General features: G+C 36.3%; 1 protein-coding gene across 2 annotated transcripts in view; it reads left to right on the top strand.

The window, feature by feature from the left end:
* The window catches only part of LOC111139753 (DENN domain containing 5B), a 202,275-nt gene that overhangs the window by 133,382 nt on the left and 51,024 nt on the right, over positions 1-17,869 (top strand). For both annotated transcript variants that reach the window (XM_022492109.1, XM_022492108.1), the window contains 3 exons: positions 1,112-1,343; positions 5,673-5,823; positions 13,947-14,040. In XM_022492109.1, coding sequence (XP_022347817.1) covers positions 1,112-1,343; positions 5,673-5,823; positions 13,947-14,040 — 477 coding nt within the window. The remainder of the gene's footprint in view (positions 1-1,111; positions 1,344-5,672; positions 5,824-13,946; positions 14,041-17,869) is intronic.

Here is a 17,869-nt window from a genome sequence, read left to right as displayed (position 1 = left end):
TTTTTAGAGACTACTGTGAACCTTTAGCTGGCTATTTGGATTTATGTAAATACATCTGAACTGTGGAGACACTTAGATTAAATAAGTGGGTTTCTATAAGGAACTTTTTTAAAGGCTTCCTACGTTTTAGAATGAAAAATACATATGCTAGCCCAATGAGTATTAAGGAGACTAATCTTATGTCAGAACTTACCCTTCCATCTTTCGCCTTCTAGTTTCTACTACACTACACCTACTCAAAAGAGTGAAGAGCAGAATCAACCCACCAGCTGAAATAGTAATTTACTTCCAAATTTCAGCTAATATCAGACTGTGACTAGAATTCCTATAACACGTGGACCTGAAGAACCACAGAAAAACAAACACTTTGAACTAGGAACTGATCGCTATTTACTGAACCATTCCATGCACCCAACAGCTGGTAATAGAAACGTGCAGCTGGTTGTACATGTTTTCCAAAGGCTCAGCTTGCTCTGGATGGTTTTTCAGGCAATACCTTTTTTTCGTTGTTAAGGCCCAGACTCTTTAAACAGCACAGGTCTGGAAGGAGTTTGATCTTGAATTAGCCCTTATCCATCAGTCTCAAACAGTGTTGGGGACCTAGAAAAACATCTAATTGACAAAGATTTTATTCATAAGCACAAATTCCATGATTTTTGTAAGGTTATTGCTTATTTATCTCAGTTGTATCCATTGATCACATCAGTGCCTTATGACTCAAAGGTATATTGCATAGACTAGGAATAGAGAGCAGAAAAAAAAATCACAGCTCACTGGGAAAGGGGTCAAAATTCCTGGTAAGTGAAGAGGATGATTGATGATATTGCAGTAACTGATCCACCATCTTTCATTAGTGATACCCTCTTTTCTACCTAATGATCATGAGTACCAGAATGTAAATCAATTTTGAAAGAATCAAGCTAAAGGCCTAAGTAACCTAAATTCCATGAATTTAGAAGAAGGGATTTTTTTGAGATTTTTAAATATCTAGCATCAGTTTTGCATGTTACACAATTTTTTAAAAAATGACATCACCAGCAAATTTTCAGATTTATCACAAAGTACTAAGATAGCCACTTTGCACTAATAATTTCTAATTATCTCATTACAGGCTTCCTTTCTCTCTGACCAGCCTGAGCCTTACCTGCCATTTCTTTCACGCTTCATTGAAACACAGATGTTTGCCACCTTTATTGATAATAAAATTATGTCTCAGTGGGAAGAGAAGGATTCATTGCTTCGGGTCTTTGACTCTCGGATTGAGAAGATGAGACTGTATAATGTAAGGGCGCCCACCTTGAGGACATCTATTTATCAGAAATGCAGCACTTTAAAAGAAGCAGGTACATTTGTCATGCCTTTTAAAATTAAAATCCATGATTGTTTCTTTTTACACATTGTTAGCCTTATAAACCAAAAATTAATTTTCAGTTTTAGACTTCATGGCTAATCCTTTATACTGTATCAGGTGCTTTCTGTAGTTTTGTTTCCTTCTGTTTCTGTGAGTTAATATCCATTCCATTCCTATGTGACATTCCTCTGCTCTTAGAAGAGAAAAAACAGGGGTGCCTAGATGGCTTAGATAGGCATCCAACTCTTGATTTCAGCTAGGTCATGATCTTAGGTTCTTGAGATTGAACCTCGTGTCTGGCTCCGTGCTGGGTGTGGAGATTGTTTCTCTCAAGATTCTTTCTCTCTCCCTCTGCTCTTTACCCTCCAAAAAAGAAAAAGAAAGAAGGGGGGAGAAACAGTAACAAATTGAATGGAATATAACCATAAGGTTGCTGTGAATTTTGTCTTATTCTCTTTTATTGCCTTAATTGAAAAAATAAAAATTTTTCTTGCTGCTTATGTTGCCTTTTTACTTCTCACTTCTTTTCTCTTCATTAAAGGAAAGAAAAGTATTAATTTAAAGTAATAAATCTGAGACGTTGCCTAATTTACTTGACAGTATATTTGCTCTTTAGTGGTGCCATTAATTTTTAATAGTTCCACTTACTGAAATTAAATCTCTGGATTCCTGTATTCAAATTAGAGTTTTTCCAACTCTGACATAGTTTTTCCCTTAGAGGATCATGAGTCTTGACCAGTCTTGTCTGGCAGTAATATATATAGTTCATTAAATAAGTAATCATATTAATAGCCAGTATTTACCAAGTACTTACTATGTGCCAAACATCGTATCACATGTTTTACATGCATTTTGCATTTTATCTTAACAATGGGGGAGAATAGGCACATTTACTTCCTGTCTTATTTGTGTCCTCATTTTACAGTTGAGAAAGCTGAGAGGTTAGGTAACATGCTTATGATTGCATAGCTAGTGATTGATGGAGCATGATTTGAACTTAGATTTGACCAATTCTAGCGCCTAGAGCCTTAATACCACATTAAACATTAAATTAAATGTATTTAGTAAAGAAACATTTGAAGTAGGATGCCTGGGTTGCTCAGTCGGTTAAGTGTCTGCCTTTAGCTCAGATCATAATGCCAGGGTACTGGGATCGAGTCCCACATTGGGCTCCTTGCTCAGCGGGGAGCCTGCTTCTCCCTCTGTCTGCCGCTCCCCCTGCTTGTGCTCTCACAAGTAAGTAAATAAATAATATATTTTTTAAAAAATGTGAAGTGTACCAATCCACCCAATTTTATATGTTTATACCTTGTTCCTAACACTTTCTTTGCCAGAAAAACTGATACCCATCACCTGAGTGCCACCCCTTTTTTTTGTTTGTTTTCATTTTTTTCACCTTTCTAATACAGAAGCTATTTGAGCAAGTTTTCCTCTGGAGGAAAAAAGAGGCAGGAAAGAGTTTCTTGCTCTGTTTCCGTGCTTGCCTTTCTCACTTTATTTAAATAGATCGGTCACAGGAGTGGTGATGCTGTAGTTATAACATATTCAAGGAAAGAAATATGTAAATGATGTCTTTATATAGTCTTAAAAGGTCTCTTTGATAACTCACTGAAACATCATACTGTTGTATTCCCACATACAAGGGTAGATCTTGGAGCCCCTTCAGGAAGTGGCAGTTACCTCTGTGTTTCTGGAAAGTGAGGGAGTGGAATGAATGTAATTGTCTATGCCTATTCAGAGAATAGTATGACTTTCAGTGCTTTAATAGGCATGTGAATAAGATAATGCTTTGTTAAGAAAATTTCATTCCTCCCTTCCTGACAATTTTTTTAATGGAGCTAAGCACTGATTTCTTTATTTGTGTGCTTCCCGAAAATCTTTTCAGTTAAAATAGATTTTCTGTCAGCCTCTCAAAAAGTTTGACATTCCCACTGTCATCACAGAAATTATATAATACTCTTGAAAATATACCATTATAGATTTAACATATGAAAATGAGATTAAGCTAAAGCTTAGTCTCCCAGGAACCTAATTTATCAAAGACTTTTTTTTTTTTTTTTTAAGTAAAAGGCAGCTGGCTGTAACTGTGTCTATCCCCCATAAATGGTGGTTATTTCTTTCACTAGGTAACATTATCCTCTTCCCACCCACCCCCCCACAACAAAAACTATAGAGATTGGCATTTTGTTGTTTTGTATAGATTTTTATTGTTTTTTGTCCTTTGTTATTTTGCTTTTATTTTTGTTTTGCCTCTAACTAAAAAGAATTTTGATTTGCAGGTGAACTCTTTAGGCAGAGGCTATCTGCTGTTGATACTGTGGCACCAGAACATCATGATTTCTGTGCAGAAAGACAAGTTGATAGTAATGCAGAGTTTTTCTTTTTTTTCTTACCAATCACATAAAATGAGTATTGGCACAAACCCTTGAAAATCTAACAGACCCATGACCTCTCAAAGCAGGCATTTAATAATTTCTGAATGTTCAGTATTCACTGGTGGTATAATTACTGAAAAGTAACATTGCATTATGCTCCCTATGGCAATCTTCAGTATAAAACCCAGAGTAACTTATTGTGAATCATGCTTTTTGTTTTTAAAAAGCTTCCTGACTAAAGAAAAATAATTCAATATCAGATGGATTTCTCTGTCATTTTAAATCCAGCAGAAAAAACTGAAGCTACTTTTTTTCCCCCTTTCATAAAAACAGAAGCATTCATTGGCAGAGATGGAATTTTGTAGTATTTCATGGAACATAAAATTGGCAGGGACTTCAGACCATTCCGTGCCATGAATCTAAGCTTTATTTTGCCTGAACCATTTGTTAATTAAGTGTTTTATAAATATTAGGAAGCACGGAGACTATAGATAGGGTTGTGGAGAGCCAGAGGGCATCATTGAAAATTAAATACCATTTCACATTAAAACATGGCATTCTTTCACCCAACATAGACCATATGGACGATGTTTTAAGAGAAGTTGCAAGTTACACATTAAAAATAAAATGAAATTGAAGAAGTTTTTGAATAAATTCATGTGAATTATAAAGGAAAAAGTAGGGAAGTTTGAAGTAGGTATCTCATATTGTGAAGTTTAAGCCATGGAGGGTGATAGTGGCATCTGCAAAAACATCCCTTAATGCTGTCATCAAGCACAAGGAACTGGCTTAGGTGAAGCATGAATCTCACAGAAGATGGTATTAAGCATGTTCATTTGACAGGTGTGGAATATGTCATGGACAGACCCCTCTCCACTCAAAAAGAAAGTTTTTAAGACTATGTATAGGGAATAACCAGCAGCACTCAATCTGCTGATATTGAAGTGGGCAAAATAAACTGGTTCCATGAAATACTTATAAAAATACCTCTTTACTTCTTTTGAATCCCAAGATTAGCAGTTCCCAGAGTGTGCTGTTTATGACACCACGACAATTACTGCTTGTTCTCCCCTTTTAGTCATCTGTAGGCAAAGGATTAAAGGCCTAGTCTTGCTTCATAAATATATTTTCTCTTGAAAACTCAATTCATAAAAACATTTAAGATCAGATTTTTCTACTACAGAAATAGTTTGCTCTTTCTTGGGTCTTTGAGATATCCTCCTAACTTTAAATGGTTTAAAATAGAAATCTTAGTAATTCCTATCTTTTAATTTCAGCCTAATTTATTCTTCAAAAGTCAGTTTCTTATCCTCTGGACATTTTCTAAATGCCTGCTTATTTTATAGTTCTCTGCATTACCCCTCTTGATCTAATAAACACTCCTAAATGACTCCTACTAATGAGAATGTGACTGTTACTAAAAGTGAAGTAATAAACTTTACACCATTTCTTGTGTTTACAAATGGAGAACTATGGATATTTAATGGGTCTTTGTACAAAGAAGTAAAGTAACATAAGGCTACTGTGCTTGCTTTTCCTTCCCTTTCAGTTCAAGGCCAATGTTTTGTTTGCCATCATTTTCTTAAATGTACTTAGAACCGTATTTTCATTAAGAAAATATTTTTCTTAAATATTTACCATTGAAATATTGAAGTATTAAAATACTGAATATCCCACTTAAGGGAAACTTGTTTCAGTCTATAGATTTTTAACCCTGCTGCCCTGCTTTTGACAGAGGCAGCACGTACCATGAAAATTAGTCATCTAGTAGTCACTTAAAATTAGTCTTTTTATACTTAACATTACACTGATTTCTCAAGAGCTTTTATAAAAATCTATTTTAGAATGTCAGAAAGAATTAATTCCTTGGTGCATGACTGGAGGAAGCATTGTTTTAAGGTTTAGCCAATGAAATGCCTCTAATTTGTTATAAACTTAATTTATAGCCCAATCAATTGAGCAGCGACTAATGAAAATGGATCACACTGCAATCCACCCACATCTGCTTGATATGAAAATTGGTCAAGGCAAATATGAGCAAGGGTTCTTTCCAAAGTTACAGTCTGATGTCTTGGCAACAGGACCAACTAATAACAAGTAAGCAAGCACTTTCTTCACTTGAGCAGTGGGTTGAAGGGGTAAGTGAAGGGTTCAGTGCTGTGCAGCTGTAATGGCGCATTTTAATCATTAAATATCTTATCAGTCTGATCACTTTCTTCAAAGGCCAAATCAATTCATTCGGGATATGAGTATTTGACTTTTAATTCCATCATGTAAAAAATCCAAAGACAAGAGATTTTTTTCCTTTTTAATGTAATGTACACTTGGGGATAGTTTGACTTTAAATGACTATTTAAATATAATGCTAATATGGTCTAATGGAATTTTAAAAATTACATTTTCTCTGCCTGTATTAGTTTCCTAGGACTGCTATACAAAGTACTACAAATTTGGTGGCTTTTACAACAACAGAAATTTGGGGTGCCTGGGTGGCTCAGTGGGTTAAAGCCTCTGCCTTCGGCTCAGGTCATGATCCCAGGGTCCTGGGATCGAGCCCCGCATTGGGCCCTCTGCTCAGCAGGGAGCCTGCTTCCTCCTCTCTCTCTGCCTGCCTCTCTGCCTACTTGCGATCTCTGTCAAATAAATAAATAAAATCTTAAAAAAAAAAAAATTATTCTTTCACAATTTTGGAAGCTGGAATTCCAAAAATGAGATGTTGGCCAGGCCATTCTCCTTCCAGTACCTCTAAAGGAGGAGCCTTACTTGCTTCTTCAACTCGTGCTGGCCTCAGGGATTCCTTGACTTCTAGTAGTGCTAATTCCAGTCTCTGTCTCTGTCTTCATATCCCTCTATATCTGAGACCAAATTTCCTTTTTCTTACAATGATACCAGTCTTATTGGCTTAGGGCCCACCCTAGTGACCTCATCTTAACTTGATTACATGTGCAAAGACCCTGTTACCAAATAAGGTAACGTTCATAGGTATTGAGTTTAAGACTTCAACATATCATGGAGGGAAGAGTGTGTGAGGGGGGACACATTTCAACCCATAACACCACCTTTGTACTTTTAAGTATCAAGTTCAAAAATTACAAAACAATCAAAAATAAAGATAAATTCTATCATTCTTTATGGTAAATGATTCCATTCAGAAAATATCTGAATATGATTAGAATTGAAAAGAGTTCTTTGGGTTTAAGGGAATTCTTGATTTTGAGTGAATACAGTGTTTTATTAATGAGGAATAAAAGAGGATTTTACAAGAAAGGACACGAAGGTATTAAAGGGAAATACAGTTAAGTTGCAAAGAAAGAGCTTAGAATCGGAAATCAATAATTGTGGAATTTAGTTCATTCTTAACCGCTAACCAGGAACCTTGGACAGGTTGGAATCATTTGCCCCTTTCTCACCTGAAAATATTCTTTTAATATTCTACAACACCTGTCACCTTACAAAAGTGGCTCAGAGGTGGAAGGGAAAAAGCCAGGGTATGGCAAAGAAGACTGAGGTAAAAGACTGGGTACACAAGATGAAAGTGGCATTGAGGTACCTGAATTTTCAGAAAGTAACTAGAGAATCAGTGAGGGGAATAAAAAGGAGGTAGAATGATGTCTTGACCTAAAAGGCCTATACTAAATAAGTAATGGGAAGGTTCTCGAAAGATGGTTTAAAAGTATGAACTTCCTATTTTCTAGATGAACTGCTAAACTTGCAAATTTTTGGTACTTGCCTCTTTATTTCCTAAGGTGTTTGTCAGGTGTTTTCCTGTTAGTCAGGAAAAAGGAAAACATAGTAAATTATCTATATAATAAGTGATGGTAAGAGTTGGTTTAATTTGATAAACACTGTTCTGAGGTAGGTAGTGTGGTATTTGGAATTTCTTGGGGTACATGTATGTGTGGCAGTATTTGTGTATTCTTGTGTTTGTACTGCTAATACCCTATTTTTAATAACCTGAAAGGAATGAACCCCTTACCATTTTCCAGCTGAAGGTGATCCTTTAAGTGTTTCTTAAACGTGTTGGAATAATTGATTCGTTTAGTTCCAAATGTGAGAAAGCTATAGTGATACCAAACACATCAAAAGGAAGTGGTATGTATGGATTAAGGAAAACAGTTACAGTACCATTTACATTGCTGCTGCTTTTCCTTTCAGAATCTAATATTTATCATCATAAATATATACCCCTTAACAGATGTCAGTCAGAAAACTTAGAAATTGGGGCACCTGGGTGGCTCAGTCATTAAGCGTCTGCCTTCCGCTTAGGTCATGGTCTCAGCATTGTGGGATCAGAGCCCTGCATCCCGGCTCCCTGCTCAGCGGGAGGCCTGCTTCTCCCTCTCCCAACCCCCCTGCTTCTGTTCCCTCTCTCACTGTCTCTCTCTCTCTAATACATAAATATTATTTAAAAAAAAAAAAAACTTGAAAATTTTCATCAGTGGATCAAAGTAATTATTCTTCTTTCCTTTTTTCTGCTTCCAAATATACCTTTTCTGCCAATGGGGGCTTTTCCATGCCAAGAGGAGGGTGGTTATGGAGTTGATCTGCTGATAATAATAGCTAATATTAAGCTGGTTCTATACTAGCTTCTCTGCTGACTGCTCTGAGTACATTAGCTCCTTTTACAAACCTGTCCCTATATATAAAACCTATATTGTTTTACCCATTTTATAAATGAGGTTCAGAGAGATTCAGCAACTTGCTCCAAGATCACTAAAATAGCTAGGAAGTGTTGAAACTAAGATTTGAACCTAAGTCTGCTGATTCGGGGGCTCAAGCTCTTAAGTGTTAAACAATGTATACATACTGTCTGGCTCAGTTACTTCAAAAAGGGTGACAGATGCCTTTTGTTACTTTTGGAGTTGGAAGCTGTGTTTTGGTAGCCCCCAAGAAATTTTGAATGACCTAAAATAATTGAACATAAATGTGTACTATGGGAAAGAGAGGTAAGTACCAAAAATTTTATAATACATAGTTTCACAAGTGATCTGAAAGAAACATCATATATTTAAGCCACCTTTCAAGAACCATATTATGACTTGTTTAGTTTGGGCCATTTAGGTCAAAAGGCATAATTCTAATTCTTTTTTATTGCCTTCATTGATCTCTTAAGTGCTTTCTGAAAATTCAGGGCTCAATGCCACTTCCATTCTGTGTATTCAATGTAACAAGATCTTCCACAATGAAAGAGCCCTCACATATCTCACTTTCTGCCTTAAACTGGACTCTCTTAAAAGGGTTGGTCCCCAAGAAGATAGAACAATTCTCTGAGAAGCAAGAGATTTGTAGGCACCATCTTCCCCAGTGAAGAACTACATGAAGCAGTGGTTGAGGTCAAATAGCCTAACCCTGAAGACAGTGGCATTATTATGTGTTGGTAGGAGTCTGAGCCTGGGTTACTGGCAAAGGTAGCAGTGGAACTCAGGTCTCCTTACTCCAGGTACCGTGTTCATGATTTCTCATTCATAAACCCCAGAGGTCTGGAAAATTTTCAGTCAGTATCCGTTTACATATTTGGAAAAGGAGTGCTATGAATTACATCAGTAGAGCTTACAACTCTTGAAGAGATGTTGAACATTATGGGGTTCAAACTTTCCAGGTGATGGTACTGGATATAATGTTGTTTTTCAAAAATGAGAATTTTCCATCAGAATAGACTAATCATCAGTTCACTTATTTTTCCTGAGTTTGTAAAATACCCTAAATGTTTGAATTATTTCATATTAGTATTTAAGTAGTTTTTATTTTCTTTTAATAGCATTAGATTACTCATTTGTTCATTTGACAAAAATTTATGGAACCCTGACTGTATGTGAGGCAGTGTCCTATTCAGTGGGAGTTTAGCAATGAACAAAACAACAAAAATCCCTGCTTTTAAGGAGGAGGAAACAAACTTAATATGTAAAATAAATAACTTAATAATGATAAGATTAGTGAAGAAGAATGCAGAAAACGGAAGTAAGGAGCATTAAGGAGGGAAGATTTCAACTTTAAATTTTACTGCCTTGTTTTCTTGCTTTTAATCTTGTATATAACCTCAAGGTCTCTCATTTCTAGACTGAAACCCAAGTATTACATTTTCAGGTAGATTTTAGTCTGAAAGAAAAAAAATCTAAGAACTCATTGCACAATAAGGAGATGTATAACCATGCTTCTGCAAATGGCTGATCAACTGTTAGAATTTCATATGCTGCTTACAAAGCCAAAGCAAATAAGCAGTCATTTGTAGTTTAGCAAATGTGATCATCTTTGATAAAAATAGAGATTTTGATAAAAATGAGATTTAATAATGAAAAGAAAAAAGTAATTCCTTAACAAGACCAGGAATGTGTAGACTTCACAGTAACTTTCTTTTTTTTTTTAATTCTTTTTTATTCATAGTAATTATCTTAAGCAGATGATCATATCCCTGTTTTGAAAATAAAATAGGGCATTTTGTCCCACAGCATGTATAGTGAGATGCTAAGTGTATCATGTAAGTTAGTATTTATCCTTTCCTTTACCTAAAGCCTTTTCCACTTTTGCCTGCCAAGGGAATTGTTCTGCCATTTGTATTCTACTCCTTTAATTTATTCATTATATAAGTATTTCCTGTTTTTACTGTTTATTTGAACTACCCTGTCCAGTAACCCTAATTTACTATCTCTCACTGACCTTTTTTGCTACATAGCTATTTCTAAGGCCTCCAGGTCTTTGTACATTTTATTTGTTACTTATATTTCCCCTTTGTTTATTATATGAATTTATCAGCTGGTATTTATAATCTGCTTCAAAGTTGTTTAAAAAAGAATTCATAAAAAAAGTTAAAAAAAAAAGAATTCATGACACTGTTGAAGATGGTAAGACAGACTTCATTCAAGGGGGGCCATGTAGGGACCATTGCAGTGGGAGAAAGATTGAACTCTATTCCATATACAATGTGGATAAGTAGCAATTTATAATCAAGTAGCAGAGTAGAGAGAAAATTACTATGAGGAAACATCAGAGTTAAGGGGGAGGATTTTGACCAAACCAACCTAATAAGATTCTTGCTGAAGATAGGCCTGGGTGATAAAGGGTGATAGATGATGTAGAAGCTGATTAGATATGAAGAACGATCATATGTGGAGGTTGGTGGGGCTGGGTGAGGGGGTGGTTCCCCCTGAACTGACTTAGCAAGGTTCTTGTTCAAACTGGATTTTATAAGGAAGTGCACAGATGGACCTGGGAGAAGGTTCAGGAGCCTAACTAGAATTCGATCAAGCAAAGAATCTCTGCCAGTGTCCTAATAGGCTTTTTTCTGGATCTTCTTTCTCAGTCACTCTAGTTTTCTTTGTATCTATTTTACAGTCTTACTTTGATCCTTTACTGTTGGGACAGTTCCAGGGATTCTGTTTCAAAGATCTATCACTAGGACTTTGTACTTTTTGTCCCAATATAAGCCTATTTTTCTTAACTATTTTAAGAGGGACTACCTTTCTTGCTATTATTTTTATCATAATTATTCAATGTTCCTCTAAGTAGCAGACTGAAATGAGATGATTCAGAAACTTGAAACCAAAGGCATGCATAAATTATTTTAAGCAACAAAAGAACCCACATTCTCATTTCAAGCTTTTTGTAAATTACTTACTTTATTAAATAAAAAATTAAAAATAATGAACTGGCAGTAATACAGTATGACTTTTTCTGAGTGGCAAAAGCATAAATTCATTTTTTAAGTTGTATATAGCTCTGTGCTGGCAAGGATGTATTCAAGAATGGATATTCTTAGAAAAGTGTGATGAATACATAGTCATGGGGATAATAAGTCAAGATTTGAAAATTTTTTTGAAATAATTTGATATAAAATAATATATGCTCATTAGAAAATTTTGAATATTTGAAAGTGTTAGGATAGATTTTAAAACACTCATAATACCATCACCATGAGATGCTAACATTTGCTGTTAGACCTTCCATTGCATGGTTCCTAGTGTTCATGTCCACACTTTTTTTAAACAAAATTAATATGTTATTTATACAGCATTTATCTTGTTTTCTCATTCATTAGTGTACCATGAATGTTCTCCCAAATTAATATTCCTAGCAACTTAATTTTTTTAATGACTGTGTGATATTTCATAATGTAGAGTGCACTCTCCACTCTTGAACATTTAGGTTGTTTTGAGCACATTTACTTGATTCTGAGTAACTATTGTGTTAGGGTCCGTAATCAAAGGAGCAAGACTGATACAAAGCGAAGGTCAAGCAAAGCTTTATTTCACGCCAAGCATTGAGAATTATACTGACCGGTCAGGGCCGTCTCTTGCAAAGAGGCGACCCCTCCCAGCCTCACAGACTAACTTTTATAGAGGTAGTTTAGCCGGGCTATACACAGGTGGCCAATGAGATTGCAATACACAGAGAAAACTGCACAGTCATGCTAAGTGTGCCACACACAGAAAAAAAAAACTGCTAGGTAACACACGGGTGGCCAATTGAATTTCAATTCGCCCTAGTGGATATACGCACGCCCCACTGATTGGATGTCTTCCACCCCCCACCCTTGTATCTAGGCTTTGCAAGCAAATTCCTCTGGGAGGGGCAGGGTCAATACAAGTTCACCGCAACAAAATGGCTCCCTCTGGCCAACCAGGCCCTTACATATTGGTTGTGAGATCTTCTGCTAACTCAAAAGCTTTTTGGAAATATTATACTTTAAACATGCATATGGAATAGAGACACATCCTAATATCAGGAACATTTCGAAGCCAAAATGTGAGTCTTGGAATAAAGGAAACACAATTTGTTATTACATACATGCTGTGAGGAATGTTCATAAACGTAAATCTTGGGCTGCATCTCTGATTATTTATTTGGAGTATATTTATAAAAGGGCCAGGTCATGTACAAACAGCCAGTAAAACAGCTTACAGGGGCTCCTGGGTGGCTCAGTCAGTTAAGCATCCAACTGTTGGTTTTGGCTCAGATCTTGATCTCAGGGTCCTGAGATTGAGCCCCACAATGGGCTCCTTACTCAGCACAAAGTCAGCTTGAAATTCTCTCTTTCCCTCTGCCCATCCCGCTCGTGCTCTCTCCCTCTCCCTCTCTCTAAAGTAAATAAATAAATAAATCTTTAAAAAAAAAAAAAAAACAGCTGACAGACAAGATACCAGCCCTTCAAGAGTTTATAGTAGAATTTTGTAGAAAATAGAGATAAGTGCTTATAATACACTGTGACGGGTAATAAAATTGAGGAGTTTAAGAGGGATAGACAGTTTAGATTTGGAGGAATCGATGAGCACTTTCTGTGTGGCATTGAAGCTATCTGAAAGACGAATAGAAGTCAGGGGGAAACTTCATGAAGTTTCAGAAAAACTAAAGATCCAAAGGTAAATAAGTGGAGGCCTTACATGTCATATTTTCAAGAATTTTTTCATAAGAAGAGTGAAGAAAGAAACTTAGTGATTAAACTGTAGAGGGTCGTAGAGAGACCAGCGTGCTTGTAAGCTGAAGGGAAATACTCCGTTGAGAGAGAAAAACTGGAGATACAGAAGAAGAGATTACTTAGTGCAGCAGGTTGAAGAAGTCAAGAGAGAATTGGTCAGGGAGTTTCTTCTAGGTGACAGAATTAGTTTTGAGCCATAGCTGATATATTTTATACTTTGGGATTAAAAGAAAGATGAGGGGTCTGTGTGTACATCATGTCAGTAGAGGGCAGGAAGAAGGAGTCAAGGGTAGGTTATCAGTTGAGGGGAGGCACTTGAGGATAAAGCAGAAGGTTTGAAATTGTTTTTGAGGGGAGTGGGAGAGAGTTGAAGGGCAGGTAAAGTGATTCATGAGGAGTCATGACAGAAATCAAGAACTAATCCACATAAATAGAACAGAGAAGTAAGAGGATAGTATTCACCCAGGATTTGGGGCTCTGTTGGACGGACAGTAAAGTGGGAAGGAGAGGAGGAGATAGTGTGTATTTTTTTTTAACCTCAGTTTTTAAAAAGTATTGATTGTAGTGATGGTTGCATGTCTCGGAATATAATAAAAACCACTAAATTATATGCTTTAAATGGGTGAACTATATGGTATTCAATTGTATCACAATAAACCTTTCTGTATTTAAAGAATTGATTGAAAAATAAGTAGTCTTTTATCTTAAAGAGTACATTTTTTCTATTTTAAAAATAAGTTACCACATTTTTGTATGTTTATTTCAGTTTTTATTTTAACCTGTACCTTCTTGGGTGTGGCTCTTTTTCTAGTCGCTGGGTAAGTCGGAGTGCCACTGCACAGCGCAGGAAAGACCGCCTTCGCCAACACTCAGAGCACATTGGATTGGACAATGACCTGCGGGAGGTATGTGGGCTGCCTTCCCAGGATGCCTTATTCAGTCCAACAGTTGTCGCTGTGCAGGTTCTTCCGCATTCTTTTGCAAAATGGCTCAGTTTTATTTTAATATAGTGATCCTTTTGTACTGACATACAGCAGAAGACACCTCTTTTTTCCCCATTTTTGTAATTTTAATACACCTAAAAGCAGGCTTTAAAACAAATCTCCCTATATACCACAGCAAGTAAAAGCTAAGTTTAAGAGAAATTTTTGGTCAGTATGTCTCCTCTAGAGAAAAAAATATACAAGAAACAGATTTTTTTTAAGTTTCAAGCATAATTGAAACTTAGTATAATTAAAGATGTATTTGTGCTTTATCCTTGGCTTGCTGACACCATTTTTTAAAGTGTTTAGAAATTATTTTTGAACTAAGATCCTTATGCTTTATTTGTACTACTTGAAAATAAAACCATAATTATACATTTGAATAATTTTAAGTACGTTTTGACTATTGTGATCAAAGAAAAATGCAATCAGAAGATCTGTTAACTATTTTCTAAACTCAGGTGTGTAGAAATAAAGCAGAAAACATCATCCCAAATATATATTGCTTTTTTGCTGAAATGTTCATACATTTATGATTTTAAACATTTTCTTAAAAACCGAAGGATAATTAGTCTAGTGCTTTTCTTTGTGCTACCATATTTTTTTCTCTCCCCTTTGCTGTGACTTTTTCATATGCATGCATGTTTTGCTTGTCTCTTTCTCTCTATCCTTTTCTTTTTTGCTTTTCTGTCATTGGCACTTCTCCATCCTCTTAGCCTTCCGGGGAACTTTTGGTCTATCAGAACTCCATGGCATTCTGGGAGTGGGATCAGGGTCCACCTCCTCCTGCACGACTTCCTAAAAAATCCTTCTCTGAGTGCTGCCTGGTATGTTCTTTGCTTGAAAGTGCTTTACAGATGTTCCTGAATCTTGTCTTTGGTGTTCCTTGAGTTATCCACATGCGTGTGTGCACGTAGCTGTAGAATGCCTCACTTCACCTTGTGGCGTGAACTCTCAGCCTCTCCATTTTGCTCTCTACTTCCTCTTGTGTTTGTTACCTGTTCCTGGTGGTGTGTGCTAACAGAACTACTTTCAAACTGTTGGCAGGTAAAACTGATCACTTGAATTCCTAACTAGTGGTATTTTGAAAAGGGGGCGGTGTAGAGGGGCCAGAGATGCAGCACATTGTTGTTCTTCCAAAGGAAAAATATATTAAATGATCAGACTCCCTTTTATTTAACCATTTTGCAGAAATAAATAATTCATTTGAACAGCTTTTCTTTTCTTGCTGGGTTTTATCTCCATGTCTTAATAAACCCTTCCTGATCTGTTCTTTGGGGGTTTTTTTGTTGTTGTTTTGGGGGTTTTTTATTGTTTTTGGTTTGAAATTTATTTCCTTTGTTCATGGTCTGTATTTTATGTGGTCAGAAAATTAGGTCATCAGTATAGGCTCTTAGTTCTAAGAGAAACCTTTGCGGTCATCTTGTCTAACATGACATGAAGTCCGAGACACTTGCCCAAAGTCAAATGGACACACAAAGGCAGAGCTGGGCCTATAGCCCAGGACTGCTGATAGCCAGAATGGTACTCTTCCCAGTACCTGTGTATACCAGATTACACACAACAGCTACTCACCTGAGGGCAAGGGTAACTTAAGACTCCTGGTTTGTTGTTTTTGGCTTTAACAGAAATGAAAAAGAGCACGGTAGAAATCTCAGAAATCTGGGGTCACTTCCTTCTAGTAGTGAAATGGACTTTCTTACAAAAACATTCCCTGTGAAAGGTTTCTCTTTCTTCTCCATTTTTCACCTTAAAATACACCTTTTCCTCCAGCTGCCCCAAAGAAAATACCTTTTTATCATCACTTGTTTACTGTAAAGGCAAGTGTTCTATTTTTGCAATATACAGAGGCAACATCACTTCTTAATGTGAGGAAGGGGCTCATATCCTTTGTGTGTATGTGCAAAGAATGTTGCTCATTCCATGGCTTCAGCAGAGCTGCTCTAAGGAGGAGACATGGCCCTATGGAGTTCGCTGTTGGCTAATAATTATATGTGATCTGCTATGTGCTTAGTAAATATGGCCAGTCAGAGGATAGCCCTATTCTGGCTTGTTTTCATTTATAAAATAGAACCATAAACTTTAACAGTGCTTAAATTACTTATCTAGTTACGGACTTAAACATCTAATTATTCATATATTTCAGAAAAAAGAGAAATACCAACACCTGTTCCTAGCCTCTTGCCTGTGTTTCTTACTCTTCTTCTAGCCAGTGTGTTTCTTCCTCAGCTAAATTGGATCCTTACCTCTTCTTGAGATCTGAGTCCTAGTAGTTCTCTTTGCCTTTGCACAAGTCCAAAGGTTGAGGAACTAAGGCAGGGGAGAAATAACCCCTTCAACATTTGAAAGTTAACATTTGTTTTTAATATTTGTACCACCTTAAATGTTAGGAAATGTAGGTGTTACAGTTCTCAAATAGGATCTCTGCCTCATATCTCAGGTTGGTTTTTCTGAAACTTTTCATTCCTTGCTTTTTATTTTTTCGAAAACTAACTTTCAGGATGTTTTGATAGACCTTATGTAATAAGGTAATAAACTTAATTTCCCCAGGGTGATAGTTGTCTTTCATTCTCAATTTTCCCTGTTTATTGGACCCTCTAAAAGAGATTTAAGCAGAAAGATGTATACACAAATATTATGGAAACTAAATTCTTAAAGCTTTCCTTTTTTAAAAATCTGTCCTTAAAATGATTGCATTGGAAAGGAAACAGATTATTTTGTTTATGTAGTAGCAGGTAAACTGATCAGTTGAATCCCTAATCAGTGGGATTTTTTAGAAATTTATACAAGATTTAGTAGATTATTTTTCTTCCAAAGAGGAAATATTGTAAATGCACAAACTCCCTTTTATATAAAGAATGTAAAGGATTTTACACATTTTCCCTTGTAATATCAAATTCTTCCCTTAAGATAGTAAAGATAGATTTCACATATGTGCCTGTGGGAGGATGTGCTGGCTCACAATCTCTCTCTCCCCTCAACAAACTGCTAGTTTTACTATATAACTTAGAGTAGTTATTCTCTAACTATGGCCCTAAGACACTTGGGCTTCTTGGAGATTCTGCCCTGTGGTCCTGATGCAAACATAAAGCATCTGGATGAGCATTGCAGGTAGCACAGAAAGAAGAGATATAACAGATGTCCTGTGGTAATCACCTGTAGTGATTTTTTTTTCCTGGACATTCACTAACTAAAGCTCAAGAGCAGTGGGTTTCTGAGTTTCTGGGTTTCTCTCTGAGCCATCACTATCTCTGAGAGTAATATAATGTCCCCACTTTCTCTCGATTGTGGAACAAGGCAAGGGAGGGAATGTAGCAAACATGTTCAGAGTGAGTTCATAGTCTTTCTTGTGAGGTAGGGGGGCGTGTTTTATGCCCATTTTACAAATAAACAAATGTGCCTGAGTTTATAAAATTAGTTGCATCCAGATTCTAGAGCTCCTGATTTTACTGTTGTGACTTGACTAGAGCAGAGGGTTGGTTCAGAGAGTGTTGTCTAAGAGGCTAGAAGTATGCTAAGTGTCTTTATCTGTGGGGAGAGGAGGAAATCACTGATCTGAGAATCACTGGGTTCTTGAAGAAACTTTGGTAATCCAGAAACCTAAATTTTTTTCATCCCTATTATGATCCTGACTAATCACAGCCTTGGGTACTCCCAATAAAATTATTAAACTAGGTGAGCTCTATCTTGTTATGAATGTTTTAACCTGACACGATTTCTGTTGTCCTCATTTTCACAGGAGTTAACAATG

Source organism: Enhydra lutris, unplaced genomic scaffold (assembly GCF_002288905.1).
Source record: "Enhydra lutris kenyoni isolate GAN:26980312 unplaced genomic scaffold, ASM228890v2 scaffoldscaffold116, whole genome shotgun sequence".
Lineage (NCBI taxonomy): Eukaryota > Metazoa > Chordata > Mammalia > Carnivora > Mustelidae > Enhydra > Enhydra lutris.
Note: the sequence above shows the minus strand (reverse complement) of the source record. Positions and strands in the feature narration are given on the sequence as shown.